The 27,410-nt window shown below is 51.6% G+C and overlaps 1 protein-coding gene across 1 annotated transcript; it reads left to right on the forward strand.

Annotated features, from left to right (window-relative positions):
• MPP3 (MAGUK p55 scaffold protein 3) lies at positions 1 to 27,410 on the forward strand. Its single transcript, XM_030848922.2, has 19 exons — positions 1 to 107; positions 1,302 to 1,358; positions 1,602 to 1,720; positions 1,858 to 1,935; positions 3,194 to 3,274; positions 3,511 to 3,648; positions 6,688 to 6,769; positions 8,496 to 8,581; positions 9,953 to 10,027; positions 13,267 to 13,463; positions 15,293 to 15,357; positions 16,772 to 16,792; positions 17,339 to 17,380; positions 18,510 to 18,674; positions 18,769 to 18,849; positions 22,200 to 22,293; positions 22,510 to 22,618; positions 23,979 to 24,101; positions 26,332 to 27,410. Exons 2-19 carry the CDS (start codon positions 1,334 to 1,336, stop codon positions 26,506 to 26,508), a joined length of 1,758 nt encoding a protein of 585 aa, XP_030704782.2. The 5' UTR covers positions 1 to 107; positions 1,302 to 1,333; the 3' UTR covers positions 26,509 to 27,410.

The raw sequence follows: 27,410 nt of genomic DNA on the forward strand, positions 1-27,410 counted from the left end.
CAGCGCGGCCGTGGCAGGGAGGGGCCGGGGAGGCGGAGCCAGCGGCGGCCGAGGCTCCCGGCACCCGCGCGGCTCCCGGTCTGGAGCTGAGATCCCGGTGCGCCGAGGTAGGAACCCGCGCGGAGGACGGACCAAGGGCTCGGAGCCGCAGGGGCCGGGCGGGACTGGAGGATGGGCTGAGACCCGCCTCTCATGCCCAGGCAGCCACGCGGCTCACGGGGCCCCCAGCTTGGTGATGGTGGGGCGGGGGGGCTCAGTCCCCGCCCCTCGGCCCCTGGTCTTCTCTCCGCACCCACCCCCTCCTCCGTGCGCCCCTCTCTTTTCCTGCCGCTCCGCATCCTCCGAGACCGCCCCGAGCGCCCCCCAGGTCTCGCCTCGCCTTCACCTTCGCCCAGCCGCGCTCCTTGTTGGTCCCACAGGTTCCTTCCCAAAGCGAGCTGGAGTCTCTGCTTGGCTGCCTGGGGGAGTGGGGGGCACAGCTAGAAGGAGCCAGAGGATGAGTCTGGCGTAGGGGGGCGGGGCGTTGGCTGGAGGGCCGGGGACCATTCTTATGCATCTCGGTGTCAGCGGGGCTCGGGCGGGCGCTGTGGGGCTGGCTCCATGTTTGCGGAATGAATGAATCATTACTCTCCTTATCTCCTTCTGAAGGAGGACTTTTTGAGGGCCACGTGCTGCAGAACACGTCGGGGGGCCTGCCGAAATAGGGCTCCCCCCGCCGGCATAGTAGACACTGACTCTCATCTCTCCACCTCCTCTCTATACGCTCTGTTTTGGCGGCAGGCTCCCTTTAGGTTGGGGCTTGGGGATGGCGGGGGAGGAGGGGTTGTAGGCCCAGCCAGGTACTTGTTGACAGTCAAGGGACTTGAGTGAGGCCCCTTAGAAGGTAACAGGGGAGGGGTGCGCTGTGGAGAAGAGCACCCACTGTCAGGCAGGGGCCACTTCTCATCTCTGAGACCTGCCTGGAAGGGCCAGTCGAGTATGGATTCTGACCTACAATTTACTGAATCCTCCAAGCCTCTGTTTCTTCATCAGTAAAATAGGAATATTAGTGTCAATTCCTCGGGGCTTTGAACAGATTAAGAAAAATGTCATATGAAATCACCCAGGACAATGCTTGACACACTGGGAGCGCTCAGCAAGGCTTTGTTTTCTTTCCTTCGTCTCTGAAAAAACTGAGCAGAGAATTATTTATTCCAACCCTTCTGTCCCGAAATTGATCCCGGACAGGCACAGTACATGTGTAATCACTGTTTGTTGAATGAATATGCTTGATGGAGTTTCACCCCGCTTTTTTCTCCCAGAATCCACAGGCAGAGATCTGACCAGCACAGACATGCCGGTGCTGTCCGAGGACTCTGGTGAGTGTCTCCCGGGGCTGGACCTGCCACAGTCTTGAAGACAAGACCCTGCCTAGCAACCTGGGGCAGCAAAGAAAGCAGCTGCTATCCAGTGTCAGCTCCAAGCCCTGGGAATGAGAGCTGGGGGAGAAAATGTGCACATAGCAGGGCTGAAGTGTTGTCGGAAGTTCCGCTCGGGGGTCCCGCAGGGCAGGAAGTACCCACTGCATTGGTTATACAGTGTTTTTCTTACTCTCTCCTCAGGTTTGCATGAAACCCTGGCACTACTGACCTCTCAGCTCAGACCTGACTCCAACCAGAAGGAAGAGATGGGCTTCCTGAGGGATGTTTTCAGTGAAAAAAGCCTCAATTATTTAATGAAGGTAAATATGCTGCCCCGTGGATGACCCGGTCTGCAGCCCCAGGCATCCCCACAGCCGTGGGTGGGGTGTGTGATGTCCAGGGTAAACCTGGGCAGCTGGCTTGGGAGGCCGCAGCCTGAGATCAGCTGTCTTTGCAGATTCACGAGAAGCTTCGCTATTACGAGAGGCAAAGTCCAACCCCTGTTCTGCACAGCGCTGTGGCCCTTGCCGAGGATGTAAGCCCCAGGTTTCTCCTTACGGCCTCAGCCCCCCTCCCACCTGTAGCTCCTTCATCTGGCCTGCATGCCATTGCTTAGTGAGGGGACGTCGGGACTCGGGAGCCCCAAGGTGAAGAACGTCTTCTCCCCTTCCCCTCCTCCCTGGGCTTCCTAATAGGCAGGGAGGAACTCGTGAGTCTTGGACAGGGCCAGGGGACATGGTGACGCCCACTTACTTTGTGTTCCTGAGAAAGTCTGTTTCCCCAGCTGTGAGATGAGGACAGTTCCCAAACAGTTGAGAACTGGCGACAAGAACAGGTCAAACACGCACATTGTGTATCTGCTTTGGGGAGGCCCAATGGGAAGTCCTGCGTCCAGGGACTTGCAGCTTCTTGGACTTTTGTTGTTGTTTGTTTGTTTGCTGTACCCATGTGGCTTGCGGGATCGACTAGGGATTGAACCCTGGCCCAGATAGAACCCGGGCCTCCAGCAGTGAAAGTGCTGAGTCCTAACCACTGGACCGCCAGGGAATTTCCAGGCTTTGTTTTTTAAAGGAATCCGTCCTCATTTCTTGTGGACCTGTCTGCTGTGTTGCATGGTTGGAAAAACTGTCCCGGTTGATTACTAAGGCTGGCTTCTGAATAAACTCACATAACCTCAGGAGATGGCCTAGTGAGGGGTCGGGGCAGATCCCCTGCCTTTCTTGGCTGTGGAATGCCATTAGGAGCAGGTTAGGTTGCCAGGCTCCCAGGCTTAGCTCTGCCTCTGCTACTAGCTCTGTGACCGTAAGCAAGTGACTCAACCTCTCTGAGCCCCAATTTCCTCATCTGGAAAATGTGGTGAAGGGCACAGACAATAGAGCCAAATAAGCCCAGGTTCAAGTCCTGCCTGTGCCACTTACCAGCTTTGCGACCTTGGGCAAGATATGTAACCTGTCTCATTTACTTCTTACTTCTGAAATGGCAATATAATAGTACCTGCTCCATCTAGTTCCTTGTGAGAGTTAATCCACATAAGGCAGACAGCACCCAGGAAGAGCTTAATAAGTTAGCTCCCATTAGGATTAGAGGCTGCTCAGGGTCTCTGATCTCTGGTGTGATTTCCCTGGGAGTGTCAGTCCTGGGGTGGCTGAGGGTCCAATGCTCCCTGGTGCTGTAGTAGTGGCTGGGAGGGCCCTTGGGTCTGAGGCCCAGGGAGCAGGGTTTCCCCTGGGTGACTCCCAGCAGGCTCACAGCGCCCACAGCCATCTGTGGCCTTCTCTCTCCTTTCCCCCCAGGTGATGGAGGAGCTGCAGGCCGCCTCCATGCACAGTGACGAGAGGGAACTGCTCCAGCTGCTGTCCACCCCTCACCTCAGGGTAGTCATGCCGCAGTCCCTGGCCACCCACACATCTGTGTCTCCTGGGATGAGGGCAGGAGGGAGCGCTTGGCCGTGAGACAGGACATTTCTGAGCAAGCGCTCCTCAGCGCCAGCGTCCAGGGTGGTCGTCTCTCTGGCATGAGATTTGAGACCCCCAAACCACTGCCCGGCCAGGTCCCCCAGACCCATGTAAGCTCTAGGGCCAGCCCTTCTTTTCTCTTGCTTTCCTGACAGGCCATGCTCATGGTACATGACACGGTTGCCCAGAAGAATTTTGACCCCGTTCTCCCCCCTCTGCCCGATAATATTGACGAGGATTTTGATGAAGAATCAGTGAAGATTGTCCGCCTGGTGAAAAACAAGGAACCCCTGGTATGTGGCCCTCACCTCTCTGCCCCACCCTCTCCTTGTTTCCCACCTCCACCCACCCAGAAACCCTGGAAAGGACCCTCCTGAAGTCTTCGGAGTGAGTGATGGCAGTTTTGTCAGGGCTGCCACTAGTCCCTGTGACATCTTTGTGTGCAGAGTATCCCTTTCTCTGGGTGATTACAGCTTCCCTCCACTGTGCAGTCGAGAACCTGCACAGCTGTGCAGGGCAGCCCTGATCGTCAGCTCTGAACCAGAGGTTGGCAGACTACGGTCCAAGGGCCAAACCCCGCCCACTGTCAGTGTTTGTAAATAAAGTTTTATTGGTGCCCGGCCATCCCGTTCATGTATATATTGTCTGGGGCCCCGCCTTCACATGGCAACGGCAGACTCAATGGAAACTGTGTTGCCCACAAAGTATAAAATATTTACATTTGGCCCTTTCCAGAAAAAGTTGGCCAACCTTGTTCTGAATTCCAAGGAAGCTCAGGGCAGCAGCCATTCTTCTCCCCAGCTGACAGATTGTTATCATTTTGGTCCTGGTTCAGCAATGATGTACTGAGCAAAGGGACAGAGTTGTTTATGAGATGGAGGGAAGTAATGGCAGTCCAGAGAATTGAGGGCTTGCCCTAGAGAATACCACATCTGGCCCTCTTTATTGTCCACTTTCACCAAGTGACCTCAGATGAGCCGCTTCTGCAAACAGACCACGGTTCTCCTCTGCCTCTGTTTCCTTACCTTCAAAATGGGCCAGTCATCCATCCACTCAGCAGACGTATCGTGACCCCCACCCCCCGTGTGCCAGGCGCTGTGTTGGGTGCGGACAGGGTTAAGACTTAGTCCTTGCCCTCCGGGAGTTCACAGGAGGTAGTGACTGGGGGGTTTCCTGGAAGAGGTGATGCCCACGCTGAATTCTAAAAAAAAAAAAAAGGAACAGGAGTTTTCCAGAAGGAAGAGGAAGAAGAAAGGCATTCCACCATAGAACTGCATGAGCAAAGCCATGGGAAGGTAAACGGGCTGCTATATTCAGGGAACTTGCCGAGTGGAAGGTAAAGTGTGACAGAGGCGAGGCCAGATCAGCAGAGAGCGGAGAGATCCAGGTTACAACACGCAGTTGCTTGGCTGGATCCTGAAGGCAGTGGGGAGCCATTGAAGGGCTGTAAGTGAGGAACCAAAGGGCCAGATTTGCAGTTAGAAGTATCACCCTGGCTACGAAGTAGAAAGTGGCCTGGAGGGTGAGACCAGAAGCGGTGGACCAATTTGAGGGTAGCAGCCAATACGTGAGGTTCAGAAACAGGGCTTGACCTCGGTTTGTGGGAAGAGGAAAGAGAAATCCAAGAAATATTTTGGAAATAAAATTAATGTCACTTTGTGCCTGTCCCAGTTTGGGCAGGAGTCTGGGGAGGCATCTTGGGTAAGGCCCAGGGGTCCAGCTAGGATGATGGGTGGGCACTGGGACCATTATAAGGAGGAACTTAGGGTCCGTGGAATTCAAGAGGCCCGTGTGCCCGCAAGTGGAAATATCCAGGAGGTGAAGGCTTACGTGTGCAGAGATACAGACTTGACAGCTGCCATCTTCCGGGAGGGGTTAGCACCCCGCCCGAGAGGTTGAGACCACCGGGGTAAAGCGTATATCCTGGCCCTTTAATCAACATTTAAAAGGCGTATAGAGGAGAACTCGGCAAAGGAGACGAATTGTCACTGAGAAGCACCGGGAGAGAAGTGTCACCAGGGCCCAGCGGGAGGGTGAATCAGACAGGAGAGGAGAGAGAGAAGACTGAGGGTGTCGAGCTGGCAGCTGGAGGGTCGTCGGTGCCTTTGCTGGTGCATTCGAGGCAGGCGGGGAGTGAGTCAGAGGGCAGGCAGCAGAGAGAGCAGATGCGAGCTGCCTCTTTGAGAAGCTTGCTCCAAAGGAATGGAGACCGGTGGCTGCTGGATGGGGTTGCCAGCTTTTTAATGATAGGAGAGACTTGATAATATTTTTAGGACCAGGGGAAGGAGCCAGTGAGGAGGGGGCATTGAGAAGGCAGGAGAGGGAGGGAGGGGGTAGAGGGCAGCCTAGCCAGGAGGAGCCCCTCCCCTGAGATGGGGAAAAACAGGAAAGGATGGATAGAGATGCTGGCAAGCTTGAAAGCCTAGGTGGCAAGAAGCCGTAGGGTTTTTAGCTGCTGGTCTCTCTTTCCAGCAGTATTTATCTTATGGACTTTGAATGAAGTTAATAATGAGTGTGCCAGTGCGTTTGCATGTATAGCCAGTAACAAGTGGTTAGCATTTATTGAGCACTTACCGGGTGCTAAGTGCCTTGCATGCGTTACCTGATGTCAACCTCGCAACAACCCTGTGAGTTAAACGCTTTCCCACACCCCAGACGAAACAGTCGCAGAGAAGATAAGGAGCTTCCTCGCTAAGGGCACATGCTCTCAGTAGACGGCAGGGCCATCCGGCTCCTGACCGCTGCCCTGCCCCGCCACCGTCCAGTCTGTGTGGCGCACGAAACTGAGGGCTTGCTAGTGCCTTTTTCATCCTAGATATCATCTCTGCCATGCTTCGTGGGCCCCATCCTGGTCCCGAAGCTCTGGCTGGGGCATAATTGGTTCCCCTTGGCAACAACAGAAGGCCTGGTAACCCCGTGCTTGGCTAGAGGCAGGTTGGGAATTGGCTGACACGTATTCTCCTCATTAGTAAATGTCTTTGAGAGAGGCAAGGGCTGCGGTATGATAGAGAAAGCAGTGGGTGTGGCATCACAGAGAGCTGGGTGACCTTGAAGTTGCTTTCCTTCTCTGTGCCCCAGTCCCTCCTCTCTCTGACGAGATTGTGACAGCATTCTCCTGCCTTCTTTAAACTGTAAAGTGCTGTGCTATACTAATTTGAGATGTGGGTTTTATTTCATCCTCAGCCTTGGAAAGGTGTCCACCGATCTGCCCCCTGGGGTGGCAGGGGGAGGAATGGGGCGGTGGCCGGGGGAGGCTTTGCTGGGTCCAGAGAGTCGGGGTCTGAGGTTCAGGGCTGCTTCTCAGGAGCCTGCCTGCTCTGTCTCTGATGCAGGGGGCCACCATCCGGCGGGATGAGCACTCAGGGGCTGTCGTGGTGGCCAGGATCATGCGAGGGGGCGCAGCAGACCGGAGCGGTGAGTGCATCAGTGCCGGCCTAGCTGAGGTGCTGGCCGTGGTCCCCCAGCCTGCCCCCTTTGGCCACAGCTCTCCTTTTCCTCTCCTGTCCACTCACCTGTTAGGGATGTGCTTTGCTTTCTGGGAGTGGGGCTGGAATTCTCTTCTCCTTCCTAAGCTCTGTAGAAAATTTAGTTGTTTGGAAATATCTCAGGCATGGAGTACTTTGAGGGTGATCAGGAAGGTTTGAGCATTGGCCTAACCTGAGGACTGTGGCAGTTAAGCTTGGTGTAAATCCTAACTGGGGTGGCAGGGACACCCTTCTCTGACACCCCAGTTGCCTTAACAAGCCACAGTTACTGAAGGGAGGGTGTTCATGTCCCAGATGTGTTTAGGTGGAGCACAGGTTAAGAATCACTGGTGTGGGGCTTCCCTGGTGGCGCAGTGGTTGAGAGTCCGCCTGCCGATGCAGGGGACGCGGGTTCGTGCCCCGGTCCGGGAAGATCCCACATGCCACGGAGCGGCTGGGCCCGTGAGCCATGGCCGCTGAGCCTGCGCGTCCAGAGCCTGTGCTCCGCAACGGGAGAGGCCACAACAGTGAGAGGCCCGCGTACCGCAAAAAAAAAAAAAAAAGAATCACTGGTGTGAAAGAGACTCACAGACTTAGAGAATGAACTTATGGTTACCAGAGGGGAAGGGTGAGGGGAGGGATAGTTAGAGAGTTTGGGATTGAAATGTACACACTGCTATATTTAAAGTGGATAACCAACAAGGACTTACTGTATAGCACAGGGAACTCTACTCAATACTCTGTAATAACCCAAATGGGAAAAGAATTTGAAAAAGAATAGATACATGTATATGTATAACTGAATCACTTTGCTGTACACCTGAAACTAACACAACGTTGTTAATCAACTGTGCTCCAATATAAAATTAAAAGTTAAAAAAAAAAAAAGAATCACTGGTATATGGAGGAAGTAAATTGGGGGGCAAATCTCCTGGCATAGGGGAGTGTTGCCCCAGAAGTCTGGGGCTCATTGTGGTGGGACCCCTAGACCCGTGCTTCCCAAACATTAACAAGCATGGAAATGGCCTGAGTTGTCTTTTTAAAACGCAGATTCGGATTCAGCAAGTCTCAGGTGGGCCCAAGACTCTGTACCTTTTACTGCCTTCTGCTGCTTCTGGGCCAGTGTCCACATTGAATGGCAAATAGGGCCGGATATGCAGAGATGCTAGTCATTAAAGCAGAGGCCAACAGACAGGTGTGTCTAACACTCTTGACACCATCTTCCCTGGCCCTTAAGTTTTCGTGTAAAATTTGAGAAAGACATTCTTGGAATCAGGTCTGTACATCCAGGAAGGTGAAGAGTTAATGATATTTTTAAAGAAGCAGAGGCTATAGCAGAAAGAACACAGGGTTTCTACAGCAAAGTAACTGCGTCTGCGCACTGGCTCCGTTTTTTCTTAGCAGTGTGGCCTTGGGCAAGCTGCATCTTTTTTCTGGATCTCAGCTGCCAGTTTGTAAACCGGGGGTTTCACCGCATGGTTGTGAGACTGGGATGCCAGGTGAGGCACCTGGCACCCTGTGACAACTCAGTTCATCCCAGTCCCGTCCACTGTCTTTAAACATTGCGTCTCCCCTGCAGTGGGCTCCACAGGCAGGTGCCAGCGGTTCCCAGAACTCCCTGCTTTGGGGACCTCAGCCCCCTTCCCGTGCTGACCGTCAGCCCCTGTGTCTCCTAGGCCTGGTCCACGTTGGAGACGAGCTCCGGGAAGTGAACGGGATCACGGTCCTGCACAAGCGGCCTGACGAGATTAGCCAGATTCTGGTCTGTGCTGCGCGCATGTTGGGGACGCGGTGGTTCTTCAGAAACCCAGAGCAGGGCGCTTCCTGGAGCCAGGGCTGATCTGGCCCAGCGTCCCTGTTTGCACGGGGAGGCCGCAGGCCAAGTGGCCTCACAGAGTGCCCTGTATGGAGGGTGGGGGACAGGAGGAAAGGAGCGCCCAGACCACCCACTTCTCTCAGACCCCCTCTTCAGCACAGCCATCCTCCCTACCCCCAGCCTTCTTTCCTGAGGACCCGTCTGGAAGACCCTCTCAAAAGGGTCCCCTCTTCCAAAGGGCTGAGGAATATGGAGTAAAAGGCTGTAGCCCAGCAGAGCAAGGGCTTTGGGGTCAATTGGTCCTGGGTTCGAATCTTGCCTGCATCACTTTCCAGTTGTGTAACCTTGAACAAGTCATCAAATCAGTCTGAGTTTCCATTTCCCTTCCTGTCCAGCAGGGATAGGGATGGTTTCTCAACCAATGCATAGTTATCGTTAGGATGTGAGTATCCGGAAGAGGATATAGCACTTTACAACTGCAAGGGGATTCTAGGGGGTCACATGCTGGGATGGAAACAACCTTCTCAGTCCATTCTGCGGGTTCAAGTCAAAACTGAAATTACAGAAAGCCCCCATCGTAGTTCTGTCCTCTTAATCCTCAGGCATCCTCTCCCAACACAACGTCTTTGCTAACTTCTGATGGTTTGGGGGGCAGATACGGGATGAGATCTGAAGCTCCGAGGCCCGCTCTTTAAGGGCCCTGCTGTAGGGGGTCCTGGTTACAGGCAGACACTTCAGTCTTCCTGCCCCCACTCCCCTTTCCCTGGTTCTGGGCACCGACTCCCCTGTGTTCCAGAGTGATGCGGAGCCAGGGATGGCATTGGGTGAGATGTGCTCTCATGGGCTGACAGTGTGCTTCCCGTGGGCCCCCCACGTGGGGTGCAGGGCCTCTCTCCAGTAGAGGGGAGGGGAACCCCTGGGAAGGTAGCAGTGGCCTGAGATTGGGGAAGATGCAAGCAAAGAGGGGAGTACTGTTTGGGAACCAGCCCCAAATGAGGCAGGAAGGAGGAAAATGAAACTGGACTAGGTTATTAAAATAACCTGAGAGAAAAGAAATAACCTGAGAGAAAATAACCTGGAGAGCTGTACTTGGTGCATGCATTGTCCTCGGGTTCTCATTTTAAGTCTTCTGTCCCTTTGTCGCATGAAAATGCTTTAGTTAAGTCAGCCGGCTCCCACCATAGAAGGGTGGGTCATAGGGGAGGCAGCACATCCCCTTTGTTTCTGAACGTGAGTTTCCAGATCTGGGAAGTAAGACGTGACGTCCTGGAGGGTCAGATCTGGTAGATGATACGGCTGTGTGCTCTTTCCACTCAGGCGCAGTCCCAGGGGTCCATCACCCTGAAAATCATCCCAGCCACCCAGGAGGAGGACCGCTTGAAGGACAGCAAGGTATGGGGGAGCTGGAGGCCGCGGCGCGGGGGGGGAAGCGGGGGCGGCGGACTCCAGCCCAGCCTTTGAAACAGTCATCCGGGAAGAGATCATCCGTCTGGTCCTCGGAACAAGCTCCCAGTAGAGACCTGTAATTCAGTCACGGAGTGATTTATTTGTTTGTACCCGGCCTCTTCTAAACAGGATTTGACGTAGCTTACTAATAAAAGACAAGGTTCTTCTAATTGAAGTCGAAAAGCAGGGCCGTGAAGAGGAGGAGAAGGTACCCAATGTTCTGGCTTCGGGACCAATTAAGTAACTGCCTTTTGTTTAATTCCTTGTGGAGCCTACCTTTGGTAGGCACCTCCTCTGTGCCCAGGCGCTCAGCCAGATGCTGGAGACCGGGATGATTAGTAGCTTCAAGGATTCCTGGGTCAGAAGGGGAGGCTGGGGAGCCATTCTCTCCTTGCTATGTGATTAAGCGCTTCGGAAAGATTCTGTACAGAGTGAGAGGCACTTTGGAAGGTGTCATGCAGTAGGGGTGTTGGAAGTGAGGCTTGAGGAAGATGGAGATGAGAGGGACTTCTCTGGTTAAGAGGAGGTGGAGGGAAGGGCGGGCAGAGGGGTCTGCATATGCAGGGGCTCAGAGATATGGCAGAGAGGAGTAGGGGGGGCTCAGTGAGAAAGTGCACGGTGGTGGGGCTCCAGGGGGAGGATGAGGGGGTGTGCTGGGGAGGTGGGTCAAGGCTACCTTCTGAATGGCCTTGAATGCTTTGTTAAGCGTTTTGGCATAATCCCTGCTTAGTTTAGGATCTCAGAAGCCGACTCTGATACAGGGATTCACTACAAATAGTTTATTTGGAGGTGACCCCAGGAAACACCAGTACAGGAGTGGGGAAAGGAAGGCAGCCAGTGCAACAAAGGGTGTGTTCTCAGCAAGTTACCACAGGGGGCAACCAGAGCTTAATCCTGCTCCAGAGCTTGGTATCCCTTGTAGACCGTGCCTCCGTCATCCCTCCCAAGAGCTGGGAGATCTGGGGGATCTGTACACCAACTCCCACCAGGCTGCATCCCGGGGGTTAAATCCCAGCAGTTCCTGCCGGCCAGGTTAGGGGAGAGCAGATCCCAGTGGCTGGAGAAAGCCGTTAGGCAGTCAGCCTGGGGTGCCCTGAAAAAGTAAGGCCCCGGGGGATATGGGGGTCCCCCACAGCCCAAGTTACAACCCCATAGGCGGTGAGAAGCTCTTAAAGGTTTTTTTTTTTTTTTTTTTTTAAGAGGGAAGTGATACAACCACATTTGTGTTTTAGAAAGCTCCCTGGGGCAGTGAGTAGAGGAGGGTGGAGACCGGGGCTAGGACACCTGGTAGGAGTCTGTTGTGAAAGCCCAGGTGAGAGATTGTCAAGCCCCGAGCTGAAGTGGTGGGAGGGACGATGCAAGAGGGCATTACTTTTATTTCCCAGTGAATTTGGACCTGCACTTTCTGGCAGCCAAGGCAAAAAGGAGAACGTAATGAATTACAATAATGAACGGAATTCATCAGAGTATGGAAGGCAGCATGCCAATTTTTCAAGAAAGCTAATTCCCAGCCCGCATGAAAGATGGGACATTACAGCACTTGGCACACAGTAGATGTCAATAATTTTTTTTTTTTTTTTTGCGGTACGCGGGCCTCTCACTGTTGTGGCCTCTCCCGTTGCGGAGCACAGGCTCTGGACGCGCAGGCTCAGCGGCCATGGCTCACGGGCCCAGCCGCTCCGCGGCATGTGGGATCTTCCCGGACCGGGGCACGAACCCGCGTCCCCTGCATCGGCAGGCGGACTCTCAACCACTGCGCCACCAGGGAAGCCCCGTCAATAAATATTTCGATTAATAGTGGACAATGTATTTGACAGTTTTTTATGGCAAATGAAGAAATCATCTTTATATGACTGTTTCTTATTTGCACCTGCAGTTGAATCCCAGGGCACACGTAATGCCTGATGGAAGTGGTTCTTCCTGGGACCAGCTAATATGGTCTCCATAGGCAGCTTTTGCAGGTTCTAACTTGATACAGGGAGAGGACTTGGTTTTCCTATAGGACAAAATGGGTAGCCCGTCTCTTAGTCCATCCTTTCTAAATATTTTTCTTTGAGCTGGATCACGGCTGGCCATTTGAGATTATGCTTTCTTCAGAGTGCCTGGGACCCTGGTAACGTCTGTGACTAAATGAGGGTATCTGTCCTCATAATATATGGCCAGAAATTTCTTAACTACTGTCGAACTGCATCTTTTCTGCTTGGCACATAAAGGAATATGATTTGGATTTGTCTAAGGAAACCCTCTGGCCTTTTTTTTTTTTTCCTATTTACTGTTAAAGTTATTGGGCTGTAATGATCTGGAAATAGAAATAAATAAATCCATGCCACTGAATTATAGAAGAGAACGAAGAAGTGTGACACAATGCTATGTCTTCCCATCCTCTTCTCTAGAGGGATGACTTCAGGGTAAAGGGGAGAGTTGGGGGTTGGCTAAGTGCGTGACAGATGAGGCAGGATTGAGCTGTCAAAGATGCAGCTGTCAGTTCCCCACTGAAAAGTGATGATGAGGAATCGGTAACAGTAGTTTCATTGATGTTTGTGTTCTTATCAAAACATCTAGATTACTTATTTACAGGTGGCTGCTGACATCCTTAGGGGCAGTTAGCGTATCAGAAATAACATTTGAGTTAGAAATTTGTGCTTGACTTTACTTTTTGCTCCCGGGACTAATGGTTGCTTTGTGTAGGCTGAGAGGCTGTTGTAAGGATAGCAGATCAGGCCAATAAGGAGATGTTTAGGTTGGAAAGGGAAATTCATGGGGCCCAGCTATTCATTTTTCTGATTCTTGAGGGATTCCCCAACTGGGACATTGAAAATGGTTGAAGAACGCTAAGAAAATCGGTGCGGTGGGTTTCTGATTAACTTCCTATTCTTTTTTTTTTAACATAAATAAGTAAATAAATAAATAAATAGTTATTTGCGCCACGTCTTAATTGCCACGTGCGGGATCTCTGTTGCGGCAGGCGGGATCTAGTTCCCCAGCCAGGGATTGAACCTGGACCCCCTGCATTGGGAGCACGGAGTCTTAACCATTGGACCACCAGGGAGGTCCCAGCTTTCTATTCTTGAGGCTGCTTGTTCTTCCTAATTATGAATGGTGGTTGTCCTTTGGTTTTCCGTGTGGCATAGACACATCTGTGCTTACACGGCAAAGGGCTGTCTCACTGAGTGCCTCCCCTGCAGGTGTTCATGCGGGCCCTCTTCCACTACAACCCTCGGGAGGACCGGGCCATCCCCTGCCAGGAGGCAGGCCTGCCCTTCCAGCGCAGGCAGGTCCTGGAAGTGGTGAGCCAGGACGACCCCACGTGGTGGCAGGCCAAGCGAATGGGGGACACCAACCTTCGAGCTGGCCTCATCCCCTCCAAGCAGTTCCAGGAAAGGTAGGTCTGGGGTGTGTTGTAAGGGGGTGTGGTTCTGGAGTGGCCGAGGCATAAGTACATGACCAAGCCCCAGATCTCTGCCAGCACAGCCAGAGGGGCCCACTGGGTGTCCTCTGGGCTAAGTACCAATTGTGCTTGTGTTGGCTCTTTTTCTCCCATCATCAGTGGTGATGGCTGTTTGAGATTTCAATAAATATGGAAATCTATGTTATTAAATTAATGTATATTTTATAATGCATACTTAGGGCAAGTTGAGAAATAAAATATAAAAATACAGAAGAGGAGGACGAGGAAAATAAAATTACCCAAAGTCTTACTACTATCTAAACAACATGATTTATTTCCTTCCTGTGCCTGTTATGTGTGTGGTGCACATAGAATTCGAGGTCTTGCTTTTTTTTTTTTTTCTGGTAGCTTAACATTTTGACATGAGCGTTTCCTATATTACTCTAGAATAATATTATTCTGTACTATTAATTAATGGTAATATAATATTTCATCAGGAGATGTACTGTTCATTCACAGGCAGCAGCTATGGTGTCTTCCCTGGAGGAGCTTACAGTTCAGCTGAAAAGTCACACGTGGTTCAGACGAACACTTTATATATAAATGTGATGGGTGTGTGGGAGGAGGACACCGGGCCCCGCCAGGCCCTAGCAGGAGGGTTGGCCCTCGTCCTGGCAAGCATGGAAGGCTTCATTGAGGAAGGGTCCTACCTAAGTGACTTTGCTTCCTCCGTGTGGCTGTACTTTGACGCTGTCTCTAATGTTTCACTGCTACAGTCTATGTGCAGATAATTATGTTGCACATAGACTGTTCCTTATGTTTCAAATCATTTCCTTAGGATAGCTTGCCCAAAGTGTAAATCCTGGGTCAGAGGGTGTGGCACTTACGCCTGTGAGCCTCTCCTGGGGTTTGTAGCCCTCTTCCATTTTTGGGGTGTGGAATGATGCTGTAGCAACAGACCTCAGGGTTCATCTGTTTCATGGGCCCTCCTGGTGTGGTCCTCAGACCAGGTGCATCAATCAGCATCCCCTGGGAACTTGTTAGAATGCCAGTCCCTGCCTGGGCCCTGCCCCAGACCTGCTGAATCAGAGACTCCAGGGGCAGACTCTGAGCTCTGTGTTCTAACAGATATTCCAGATGAATTGAGGAGCTGAAGTTTGAGAACTGCTGCTTTATTTCCTCAGGGGAGCCTCAGACCCATCTGCATCTTTGGCTTCACAGGTCTTGGGGGAAGGCTCTTTAGCTGCGTTTAAATGTGGAAATCTAGAGACCTCTAGGAGCCCTGGGTGTTTTCTCAGCTCAAAGAGGCCTTGGAGGTTGCTTCTCCACGCAGGGACGCATTGAATAATGTGCCAGGCTGAGCTCTCTGTTGGGCTAGGGTGGGTGGGGAAGGGCATTAAATTAGGGTCACTTTCACCCTCGGCTTCTCCTGGGAGTCGTTCTGCTGTTTTCCAACTTCCTCAGAGATGGGGAGGCCGGGTGAGTTTGGAGAAGGTGCCTCCTTTCCTTGAGAATCAGCCATGGGAAAGTAACGACCAACTGCTGACCATGGACACTGGGCTGTACCCCTGTGTGTGACCATCTTGGGCTGGAAAAGCTTCTCCCAGAGCAAGAAACTCAGTTTCTTCCTCATGAACCAGTGAGAACCTGTGAAAACGTCCCTCTTCACTGGAACTCAGTGTGAAGCAGGAGGCCCTTGGAGTGCCAGGCTATCCCCACCTGTGGGTTCCGGGCCTCGGTTTCCCTGAGTTTTCCAGAAGGTTCCCTATGACTGGTTCTCTGGTCCAGCTCACGGGCCTGCCCATCCCCTTGTGTCCCCACAGGCGACTAAGCTACCGGAGAGCCACGGGCACCCTGCCGAGCCCCCAGAGCCTCAAGAAGCCCCCGTGTGAGTAGACTGGCAGGATGGTACTTCAGGGAGGCAGTTCAGGGAGGGGCTGGGGTGAGGGCTCTGGGGCTTCGTGTGGGGAAGAAGCAAGCACTGGGCTGGAGGGGGCACCGAGGGTCCTGTCTGAGCTCTCAGGCCTCCTGAGGGAGGAGGGGCCGGGGAGAGGGATGAAGAAGGGACATGGGGGAAGGTTGCGGAGAGCTATTCCCTGGAGAGGAGCTACTATATTTGGGGCCCATAGATGACACTGCGGGGGCATGGTAACACTCCCAAAATTTTGTGCAAACTGTGTGTGTGTGTGTGTTGCGTATCTGTGTGTCTGTGTCTGGGAGAGGCTCCACAGCTTTCATTAGATCCCCAAGGGGCTCTCTGACCCTGACAGTTTAAGAACCACTGATGTTGGAAGGGAATGGAGATGGCTGTGAGCGATCCCGTGCCTCTGAGTCAGCAGTCAACTCTGGCAAATAAAAATAAAGGCTGCCCAGTTAAATTCGAATTTCAGATAAACAATGAATGGGCTTTTAGTATAAGTATATCCCATGCAATATTTGAGACATACTTATACTAATGAATTATTTGTTGTTTATCTGATGTTCACATTTAACAGAGCGTCTTGTATTTTGTCTAGTAACCCTACTCTGTGCATCACTTACCTTTTAGAAAACACATTCACCTACCTTCTTGCCTTTTAATCATCACAACAGCCCTGGGTAGTAGTGGAGTCAGGGCATCCCTTTTGCCAAGATGGTTAAACAGAGGCTCATGAAGTCAAGGGAGTGGGGCTGGGGTCAGGTTTCCAGAGGGCCTGTGGTCAGAGCCCCCAGGTTAGAGCCCCGTATGGAGAGGAAGCTTCCCCAGGGTATGGCCTCCCTAGCTGGGGGTCAGGGGGTAGGGGGGAAGCGGGGGGCTTGGAACCAAGTGGGGCGCCAGAACAATGCCAGATGAACGGAGCACAGCTGGCCTGCAGCCCTGCGCTGTGCCGCTCTGTCGTCTGGCACCTGCATTTGCCCAGGAGAGTCTCAAACCCAAGAGGAGAGAGAGCAGGTCCTGGTCCCGCTGCAGGCATCCCAGGGCGAGCTGCTCCCTTGGCTGGGTGGCCCCTGCCAACAGTCGCCTTTCCAGACTTGCTCTCGGGTCGGAGGGGCTGCTGAGTAAATTGGCCCTGAGGCTGCTTATGCCAGTGAAGATCTGGCTTTCTTTGGGCCGCTAATGAGACACACACAGGAGGACTAATTAGAGCAAGTATCGGTTTAATAATGCACCGCAGCTCAGATCTCGGGTTTGTTGGAGGAAAGAAAGAGGGGACAGATGGAGGGGTCCTGAGGCACCCGAGGCTGCGGCTGCCTCTGGGCCACAGGGCCTCGCGGTTCCCCTCCGCTAACGCTGTTCCATCTGTCTTTTGTGCAAACCGCAGATGATCAGCCTTGTGACGAAGGTAGGCCCAGTGTCTGTCCCCTGTGCGCACGGATAGGCCCCTCTTCTGTAGACTGTCTGGGGCTGCAGGGTCTTGTTCTCCCTTCTGCCACCCCGCTCTGGGGTTGCTGTGCCCCTCTGGCTCCCTGCTCTGCCAGCTGGACCGACCTGCTCCTTGAGGCCTGCAGAGCTGGTGGGGACGTGGGGCCTGGCCCTCCCTGGACTTTGGCTGGGATGACCACGTGACCCGGCTGGGTAGCGGTAGGGCAGGGCGAGTGAATCTCCCCTCCTTATTCTCACTGATCCTAACTCTGAGGGGCTGCAACGAGGTCTGCTGGCCCAGAACCCCAGCCAGGCCTGGGAAGGCTGTTTGTGGCCTAAGCATGGAGAACTGGGTGAAACAGAGGAACTTGTTTACCTGAGGTGGCCGGGACATGGCATTTGTCCTGGGACCCCCAAGACTCCATCCCAGAGGGCTCTGCCTGGCCATCCGGGGCCTGGGTACCTCCGGGCTGGGGCATGTGTCCAGCATGGCTCACTGGCCTACCTCTCTCTGTTTGGTCCCCAGAGACCTGTGACTGTGAGGGATATTTCAAAGGACACTATGTGGGTAAGTAATGGGGGCTCTCCCCCCGAGATCCCCCCCACGCCCATGCACAGACCACCGTGGGCTCCTGGGTCAGGGAGAGGTGATCCGAGCCCAGGAACCCCTCAAGAGCAGCTGAGTCTGTGGGACCCACATTTTCCTTCAGTCTGTGTCTGCCAGAGACTGGGGTCCCCCACCCCAACTTTCACCCAGCCACTGGGAGCAGTGCCCTGGCAGGACCCCTACATTAATACTGATTTTATTATTACCATAATCTCAATCGTAGTTTATTCAGTGTTTCTGCCACCCCCATACAACAATGGAACCTTTTATCAATCTCCAAAGTACCTTCACTTCTTTTATTTTGGTACATCTTTTCAAAGGCCTTAGAGACAGGCCAAGAGTTTTTAAACTTTTCGTTCAGAAGCAATTTCAAACTTACTGAAAAGTTGTGAGAATTGCACAAAGAACTCCCACATACTCTACACGCAGATTCCCCGGATGTTAACACTCTGCCATGTCAGCTTTGTCATTCCCTTTTTCTGCACGTACACATTTAACCCTCTTCCCCTGAGTCGTGTAAGAGTTGTGGACGTCATGTCCCTTCACCCCTAAATAGCTCAGCATGTGTCCCCTAAGGACAAGGACATTTTCTTATATAACCCAGGGCTATTATCAAATTCTGGGAATTTATTTTTTATTTTATTTATTTTTTAAAAAAATTCCGGTAATTTAACAGGCATACAATTCTATTATTTAATATGGCGTTCATATCAGAATTTTGCCAGTAGTCCCAATAATGTCCTTTAGAGCATTTCCCCCGATCCAGGATCCAATCTAGGAGCACCCGTTGCCTTTGTAGATGTGGATTCCCTTTCATGGATAAGGGAACTGAGGCGCAGAGGGGTGATGACTTGTCAGAGGTCAGTCACATACCAAGTAAAGCAGTAGCCTTGAACCCTAAATTTTGGACGCCAGGTAATCGCACTTTCGTCATATTACTGTACGTCCTGATCGACCCCTTCCTGTAGCAGGAGGTGGTTGGGAGAGGCCCGTGGGTCTCAGTCCCACCTCCAGGTCTGACCAGGTAGAGAAAGTCTATAGGGAGCTACTGGGACAAATGCCGCAGTGTCCCCCTGCCCTTCTCCCCAAGCTGGCCTTCGGAGGAGCTTCCGGCTGGGCCGCAGGGAGAGACTGGGAAGCCCGCAGGAAGGAAAGACATCTGCAGTGGCCGAGTCTCCAAAGCTGCCGACCTACGAGGAGGTGACCAGGTACCAGCACCAGCCCGGCGAGCAGCCCCGCCTGGTGGTTCTGATCGGTAGGTGACGTCTCCAGAGAAGGGGCTGGTTTCTCCCTGGAGGGGTGGGGAGGGAGCTCAGCAGGGACCTTGCAGCCTTCCCTTTGTTTCCCAGGGTCCCTGGGAGCCCGACTGCACGAGCTGAAGCAGAAGGTGGTGGCAGAGAACCCGCAGCACTTTGGTGTTGCTGTTCCACGTAAGAGGGCTTGTGTGTGTGTGTGTGTGTGTGTGTGTGTGTGTGTGTGTGTGCAAGCATGTCTGCACATGAATATTTCTTGGGGACTTGACTCCATGTATCCATCTTCATCCTTACTTTGGGTCTGAAGGGCTGTCAGGCACTGCCTGCTATAGGCACATCAGGGGACCTAGGCATGATGGGAAGAGACCCACTCTCAGTGGTCCACTAGGACCCTCTGAGGCAGTAACTGGAGGACCACTTGCCTGGTTCTTGCCTGGAATGGGAGGTGAGTCTAGAGCTCATTGCAGGTAAAGTGGCAACTTCAACCCAACACCAAGGGGCCCCCAGCAGTGGGTGTATTTCAGCCTCCTCTTCCCAATGACTCTGACTCCTATGGCCCCTGCTCTCTGCTTGGGCAAGAGAGTAGGTTGGGGAAGCCAGAGAGCCCTTGAGCAGTGTTGCTCGGGCACTCCGCCTGCAGCTGGATCCAGTCCAGCAGGGTGGCTATGTACACTCCTGAGTCCAGAGGCAGCTGGATGGAGATGCTGAAATCCAGTAGGCAGAGGTCCTGGTTCTGAATGTGATGTGCAGTAGCTAGGAGCTCTACCAAGAGCTTTTATGTGCAGTAGCTTGGCCAGCCTTCCCAGTATCCCCGAGAAGAGGATCATCATCATCCCATACAGAGGAAGACACTGAGGCTCAGAGAGGTTAGGCAACTTGTCCAGTGTCACACAGTTGGTAAGTGGTGGAGCCAAGATTCAAACCCAGGCAACCTGCCCCAGTCTCGTTCTTTTTTCCTTTTTTAATTTAATTTATCTTTTGGTTGCGTTGGGTCTTCGTTGCTATGCGCCGGCTTTCTCTAGCTGCGGTGAGTGGGGGCTACTCTTCGTTGTGGTGCGCAGGCTTCCAATTGCGGTGGCTTCTCTTGTTGCGGAGCACGGGCTCTAGGCGCGTGGGCTTCAGTAGTTGTGGCGCACGGGCTTAGTTGCTCCTCAACATGTGGGATCTTCCGGAACCAGTGCTCGAACCCGTGTCCCCTGCATTGGCAGGCAGATTCTCAACCACTGCACCACCGGGGAAGTCACCACAGTCACATTCTTTTTTTTTTTTTAAATAAACCATTGTAGTTTATTTATTTATTTATTTATTTATTTTTGACTGTGTTGGGTCTTCATTTCTGTGCGAGGGCTTTCTCTATTTGCGGCAAGCGGGGGCCACTCTTCATCACGGTGCGCGGGCCTCTCACTATCGTGGCCTCTCTTGTTGCAGAGCACAGGCTCCAGACGCGCAGGCTCAGTAGTTGTGGCTCACGGGCCCAGTTGCTCCGCAGCACGTGGGATCTTCCCAGACCAGGGCTCGGACCCACGTCCCCCGCACCGGCAGGCAGATTCTCAAGCACTGCGCCACCAGGGAAGCCCCCCACAGTCACATTCTTACTGAGGCCACACGTCAGCCTCTCACCTGCTGCTTGCCACTTCCTGTCCTTGGCTGTTCCTTTCTGAGACTCTCAGTCCTCTTCCTCAGAGGGATACAATGTGGGCACGTGATGGCCACTGAGAAGGGATGCTGTGGTGGCAGTAATGGGACCTTTCTGGAGGATTCTGAGGAAGCGCACCTACGTATTCTTTCTTTTGCCGTGTCACTCCCCTGGGCCTCAGGGCTCATAGCTCAGTCTATGGGTTATGAGAACTGTCTTCCAGAATCCTACCTGAAGTGGTAGGGATGTGGTGGCGGGGTCATGGGGGGTTGGGGAGGCCATTCTGGAAGCACCTGTGATGGACCTGGGAGAACTTTGGGGGGCCCACAGCCTTCCAGGCTGAAAGGATGGACTGAAACAGGGCGTGTGGAAGTTGTTCACACATGGATCCTTTAGAAACTTCCAGACCCATCCTCTGGGGGTGGGGTACCTGGATGGCTAGACCTACCTGCTTCCAGACATCCCACAGATAGGTGACTTTCTCCCTGCTATAAGGAACCAGGCGAGTCAGGGAAGGCTTCCCAGCAACAGTGACTTTTATCTGGGTTTTGAAGAGTAAGTAGGAGTTTTTCAGGCAGAGAAGGAAGAGTTCTCTATACCAAGGGAACAACATGTGCAAAGGGACAAAATATGACCCAGTACAGCAATGGGAGGGACTGGGGAAGTTAGTGTGGGTGATGTGGGGGGAGATGAGCTGAGTGGGAGGCTGGGTTGATTAAGAGGGTCTCATATACTCATCTAAGGTGTTTAGAATGTAATCAGTGGGTGAATAAAAGTTTTAAAGCAAGGACATGGTCAGGAAAGGTGACCCTAGCAGCTCTGCCAGAGGTTGGACACAGATGTCACACGGCGCACAGAGCATCCCCTGGGTGGCCCACAAGGGAGAAAACACTGTCCTCTGAGACCCCCTCTTTTCTTTTGGAATGCTCTGGAAAAAGCTGTGTGTTGCTTCGCGTGTGCTCTTGTTCTGTGGAGGATCTGATTTTCCCCAGAGGTGCGTGCCTTGATTCTATTATGGAAATCAGAGGGAAAACACTATGTGTTTAAAAGTTGTGTGAGGGGGTCTTCCCTGGTGGCGCAGTGGTAAAGAATCCGCCTGCCAATGCAGGGTACGCGGGTTTGAGCCCTGGTCCAGGAAGATCCCACATGCTGCGGAGCGACTAAGCCCATGAACCACAACTACTGAAGCCCGTGCGCCTAGAGCCTGTGCTATGCAACAAGAGAAGCCACCGCAGTGAGAAGCCCGCGCACCACAACCAAGAGTAGCCCCCGCTCACCGTAACTAGAGAAAGCCCACGCAGCAACCAAGACCCAACACAGCCATAAATAAATTAATTAATTAAAAAAAATTATGTGAGAGCCAGCCTTGCGGAAACATCTAGTCCATGAGGGGACTGTCTGTCTTCATGCCTTTTCTCCCCAGATGAGAAATAATTGAATAAAAAATTTAAAACATACAGCAGGGTCAACTGAGTTTTTGCCCCCTTGGCTCTCAAAAAGAAAAGCAATTAGGAAATAAAACCTAGAGGACTAGGAATTCCTTAGGCGATTCTTAAAGCCACAGCATCAGTGAGGCAGTTTGGCAGAGTGGTTAAGGGCATACGCTTGGCCTGAGACAGAGAGCGTTCCGACCCGGCTCTGCTTCCAGCCGTGGGACATCCACACGGTGCTTAACCTCTGCACCTCTGTTTCCTCACCTGCAAAACCGGAGGCCTCCTTTTGCCAACATCACAGAGCTGTGCAAGTCAGTGACGTGCCTGCACACAGGGACCCTTGATGGAGGGAAGTGGGTGGTTTGTACACAAATCCGTGACCAGCTCCGGACAGGAATGAGGGCACAGGCTCGCTGTGCTGTGACATCTCTGCCCAGCTACCCTCCTCTCTTTCACAGATACCACCAGGCCCAGGAAGAGCCATGAGGAGGATGGGGTGGAATATCACTTCGTCTCTAAGCAAGCGTTTGAGGCCGACTTGCATCACAACAAGTACGTTTCCTTGATGGACCAGTGGGGCCTCCGTGCAGCTGTGTGTCTTTGCATCTGTCCAGTCTTCCACTTGACCTCCTGGGAGGGCTTCTGGAAAAGTCAGGGGAAGCAGAGGATGGGAGGAGGAGCGGGGAGTCATGGTGGGCCATTCACCTTCTGTGCTAATTCAGGCAAACTCAGCAGCTGAAGGCCTTTGCCCCTGTGGTGCTGTTCTAGGTTCCTGGAGCATGGTGAATATAAGGAAAACCTCTATGGAACCAGCCTGGAAGCCATTCAGGTTGTGATGGCCAAAAACAAAGTGTGTTTGGTGGACGTGGAGCCAGATGTGAGTTCCTGGGCCAGTTTGGCATTTCCTGTTAATGGAATTTTTATAAACTAGGGGGTTGTACATTTCACAGAACATTCGACCTTAGTCCAGGGACTTTTTATTCCAGAGCACTGGAGGTTAATATTTCCTTGGGTCTCCCTTTGAGAATCTAATGAAAGCTTTTGTACCCCAAAACGTGCACCTCTATACACAAAAATGACATGAATTGGAGGGACCCTGTTGGTGGCCCACAGGCCCAAGATAGTAACCTCTGCGTGGAGTAAATCATGCAGGAGACAGTGGCACCAACTGGTCCACTGTGACCTGACAGTCAGGGACTTAGATGTAAATGCACCAGTGGAGGCTGGGCCATCCCTTCCCCGACGAGGACGAGTGAAATCAGAGAACCACCTAGAGAACCACTGAGTAGGAGAGCAGTTTGAAAGGGAAAAAGGGCAGACTTGACCCTGTGTAGTGCTTCAGAGACATTTCCAGTCCTGCACACCCCACAGGGGCTTAACCGTCTTTTTAACCTTGTCTTTGAGAAAAATTTGTAAGCCTGGAACTCAATAGGGGCTGAGCTCTGATTTTATGACATACACTGTAGGCTTTATTTTACAGACGTTGGCTTGAAACGGATTCCAAAAAGCACCTTATGTCCAGAAAGGAAAACCCTCACTAATTTGGACTTAGTGAGGAGTTGGTAGTGGAAATTAAAAGTCTGAATTTCAAAAACTTTTTTGAAAAGTGATTTTATTGGTTTAGAGGGGATGCAAGCTGTACACATAGCAGTTTAATACCAGTGTTTCCAAATACAGGCCCTTACATCATAAGTAAAATGCACTGATTAACAGGACGAGTTGCATATTGAAAACCTTCTAAAGTCTTTACAGTTTGCTTCAAGGAATCTCTTAGTCTCTTCATTTGCTTGGCAAACCTTTTCTTCTTTGAATATCGTGCGGAGGCTTGTGTGATAGCACAAACTTTGCATTAGTCCAAATTGATGACGTTTGACTAAATAGATACACACATTAAATCCTGCTGGTTCTTCCATCAGGACTAGGCAGGCAGAGGAGGGTGTGCGAAGGCTAATTAGAGCTTGCTGGAGGGTAGTCAGAGCTAAGTAAGATGGCAACTCTCGGAGCTGAGGCTTTGGAACCTCTGTTCTCGGCAAGTGAGCCTTCAGGGTCCAGCTGAGGCCAGCGGGAAAATGAACAGGTGGTCTGCACGGATGAAGGCCATTGTCATGTGACCATATCATCAGGACCTTTGCCATCGGGGTTATGTGATGAAGCACACCATTACTGAGAATTCAAGAAGTGTGTTTCACAATAAAATATTTTCAAAGTATGTAATATTCCTGAACTTTCTTTCTCAGGCACTGCAACAACTGAGGACCTCAGAGTTTAAACCCTACGTTATATTTGTAAAGCCTGCAATTCAGGAAAAGAGGAAGACGCCACCCACGTCCCCAGCTTGTGAGGATGCAGCGGCCCCACTTGTAAGTTTAAAGTTGATCATTTCTCTTCCGAAGGCCTAAAAGGGCCGTTAGCTGCATGTGGGTGCCCATACCTTCTACACAAGACCATCTTTCCATTTTGCCTGTTGGCCAGACTCAGATGGTCATGTGATCTGAAGACTCAGGGTGGGGCAGCCAGAAGTGCCTCCCAGTTCACACCGGAGTGGCTTTGCCTGGGTTCCCCACCCTCCACTCCCTCACATAAGCACCCCGTTGGAAAGTTAAGGGACTGACATCTATCAGGCACCTGATCTGAGTGTGACATACCACAAGAATTTGTTGAACTCCTAAGCCAAACCCAAATAATTTTTAATTGAAACACCAACTTCAGATCCAGCAAGCTAGTCCAAGATGGAGGCAAGGGGCATCATGGGGGAATCTTTCCTATGTGCAGCTCAGGACTGTGACTCTCTTGCTGAAGCTGCAGGTGGTTGAGTTCCACCTTTACAGGGCAGGGAAAGGGTTCAGGGGACTGACAGCTTCAAAACAAATGTCACACATTTTACTCCATTAGAGATTACTTGAGTTCTTTCAAGAGGCAGATATTTATTAGGAAGATGGAGGGATTTAGGGGCAAAAGAATGTTCCTTCTCTAATTTCTTAAATAGATAAATGCTTCCAGGATGAACAATGAAGGTACCTGGAGGAGGGGAAACTCCAGTAGCGGCAGACAGTCTATAGGATATATGTGTGTAAGGGGGTGGGGGAAGTGGGATGGAAGATCCAGGGGCAGCAGTGGGACACTGCAGGGTGGTTTTGAGTAGGAGAGGAGCCCTGCAAGATGCCATATAGAGTTGGAAAGCTCTGCCCAATTTAATCTAGGTTTTTCCCTCCCGGGGGAAAGAAGTAAGAAGAAGTTATCTAAGGTCTCTTCTGTCTTTGCGGTAGCATGCAAAAACTGTTTCCTAGACCTTTAGAACATATTTTCTGAAAGTGTGGATGCTCTCACGAAAGTAGGAATCTGGTTTTGATTGGTGACAGAGAACATTTTGGAATATGGGTCATTTTAGGGGAAGACAGCTCACCCCCTCCATGGCAGCATAAAAACAGAGCCCCTAGAAGCAGAGGCGAGAAGGCAGCAGAGGACTGGAAGGAGATAGAAGGGGAGGTGGGTGAATGCCAGCCACAAATTTCACTTTGCAGTTTTACTCAGAGTGGATCCTGCCGCTTTCCTTTCTTCCAAAACCCAAGCTAATAGTCAGTGAACTACCTGCTTGAAATTCTACTTACTAGAGGTATATTTGAATGAAGCAGCAAACAAAACACTGGGTAAGTTGGGTAAAGGAGGGATCATTGGCTGCCTAGACCTTAGGGTTAGGTGTCAGGAAAGCAGTCTGATTAAAGAAGCCAGGTGTCCTAAGGAAATGAGGGATTGGGTCAGGGTTGTCCCAGCACTTTCTTAAATATCTCTGCTTTGTCAACTGTGCTAATGTTGGGCTCTGGTTTGAGGAAATGAAAAGAAGAACTGAGTTCTACATGATGAATTTAGGAGTCCTCAGAGGGCATTTGAGTTACTTCTTCTTCTTCTTTTTCCCCTAGTTGATTCCAGAAATGCTTGCTTTGCTTTTATATAGTGACTACTATTTTTAGTTCTTTCCTGTAATTATTTAACCAAATTGCCATGCAACACAATAGTACTGCTAGTTTGGAAATACCTTCGGACAGGAAGCGTGATATTGACATATATAGACACACAGATATAGAATCAGCATCTGCCCAAAGCATGGCTCGCAGTTAACAGGTCCTCAGTAGATATCTTGTGAATGACTGAACAATGATTATGGCTGCCGCCCATGAACTTTCTTGGAAGTTTGATAGGCTAGCATCACTGTGCTCTGTTCTTGTGTACCCAGTTGGTTATTCAAGGGCCATAGTCATCCGCTCATCACCTAAAAGTGAGAGGTTGGATACTGCCCAAGACAAAGGCTGTAGGTTTCTTTTTTTTTTTTTTGCGGTACGCGGGCCTCTCACTGTTGTGGCGTCTCCCATTGCGGAGCACAGGCTCCGGACGCGCAGGCCCAGCGGCCATGGCTCACGGGCCCAGCCGCTCCGTGGCATGTGGGATCCTCCCAGACCAGGGCATGAACCCGTGTCCCCTGCATTGGCGGGTGGACTCTCAACCACTGCACCACCAGGGAAGCCCAGGGCTGTAGGTTTCTTATTTGGGGGGAGAACAACACAGTTGTTCCCTAACTGCCCCTTTTCCTTGCAGGATGAGGAGCAGCGAGAGATGGCCGCCTCTGCTGCCTTCATAGACCAGCATTACGGGCACCTGGTAGATGCTGTGCTGGTGAAGGAGGACCTCCAGAGTGCGTACAGCCAGCTCAGAATGCTCTTAGAGAGGCTGAGCAAGGAAACTCACTGGGTACCTATTAGTTGGGTCAGGTAACTGTATCCTAGAACATCCAGGTTGGAAGGGACCCGGAAGACCACCTGGTCCAGGCTCCCACATGTTACCATCAAGGAATCTTGAGCGAGAAGGGCAGAATTTTCCATAAACTCCATTATCAAGAAGAGTCTATGTGGGGAGTCTTGTTTTTTGCTGGTTTTTGTCTGTGGCTTTTCACTGCACCCCTTTGGAGCCGAACATACAAGTCGAAAGGGAGCATATCACAAAATAACACGTCATTCGTTAAAGTATCACAGGCAAGTTGACCCTGATTCTCTGTACCAAAGTTGAGTAGCCACTGTCTTTTGGGGGGTGGTGGTGGTGAATGTATACAGTACCAATTTGCAGAGGTGTTTAAGCTTTATAAACAGAGTGACACTTCATTGATCCGGCTTCGTTGGAAGTTGAGTTGTTTTACCCAAGAGGGTTTTCCATGCAATTGAAGTTCCCCTGTCTTCAGGCACTAAAATGTTGATTTTAACCTTTTCGGTAGTGTGTGTTTGCCTGGTAATGGAAAACGTGGTTCTCTGCCTTCCTAAATAGTGAGCATTCATCACCTTTTCTGGCAGACTAAGGCACCCTTCCCTGTCACCATGATTTACTGTACTCTTCCACGACACAGTGGTGTTTTCAGGGACTTGCGGAATGTCAGGCTGCTTGTGCCTTTTCTAAATATTCTCAGACTCTGAAACTTGATGCTTGCTTGCTTTTATTTTATTCCATCACTTGTCTTTCTTGTTACTGACAGCTCTCTTGGTTCTCACCTGTCCCTACCTTCAGATTATAGGGGCTCCTATCCTGCTACATCATGGGAAACCAGATGATTCTCCCCTGTCATAACTATGCCTAATTCACAATAAATCAGTCCTGACCATCAAAATCAAAGTACATAGACTCTGAGT

This window comes from Globicephala melas, chromosome 20 (assembly GCF_963455315.2).
Source record: "Globicephala melas chromosome 20, mGloMel1.2, whole genome shotgun sequence".
Classification (NCBI taxonomy): Eukaryota; Metazoa; Chordata; class Mammalia; order Artiodactyla; family Delphinidae; genus Globicephala; species Globicephala melas.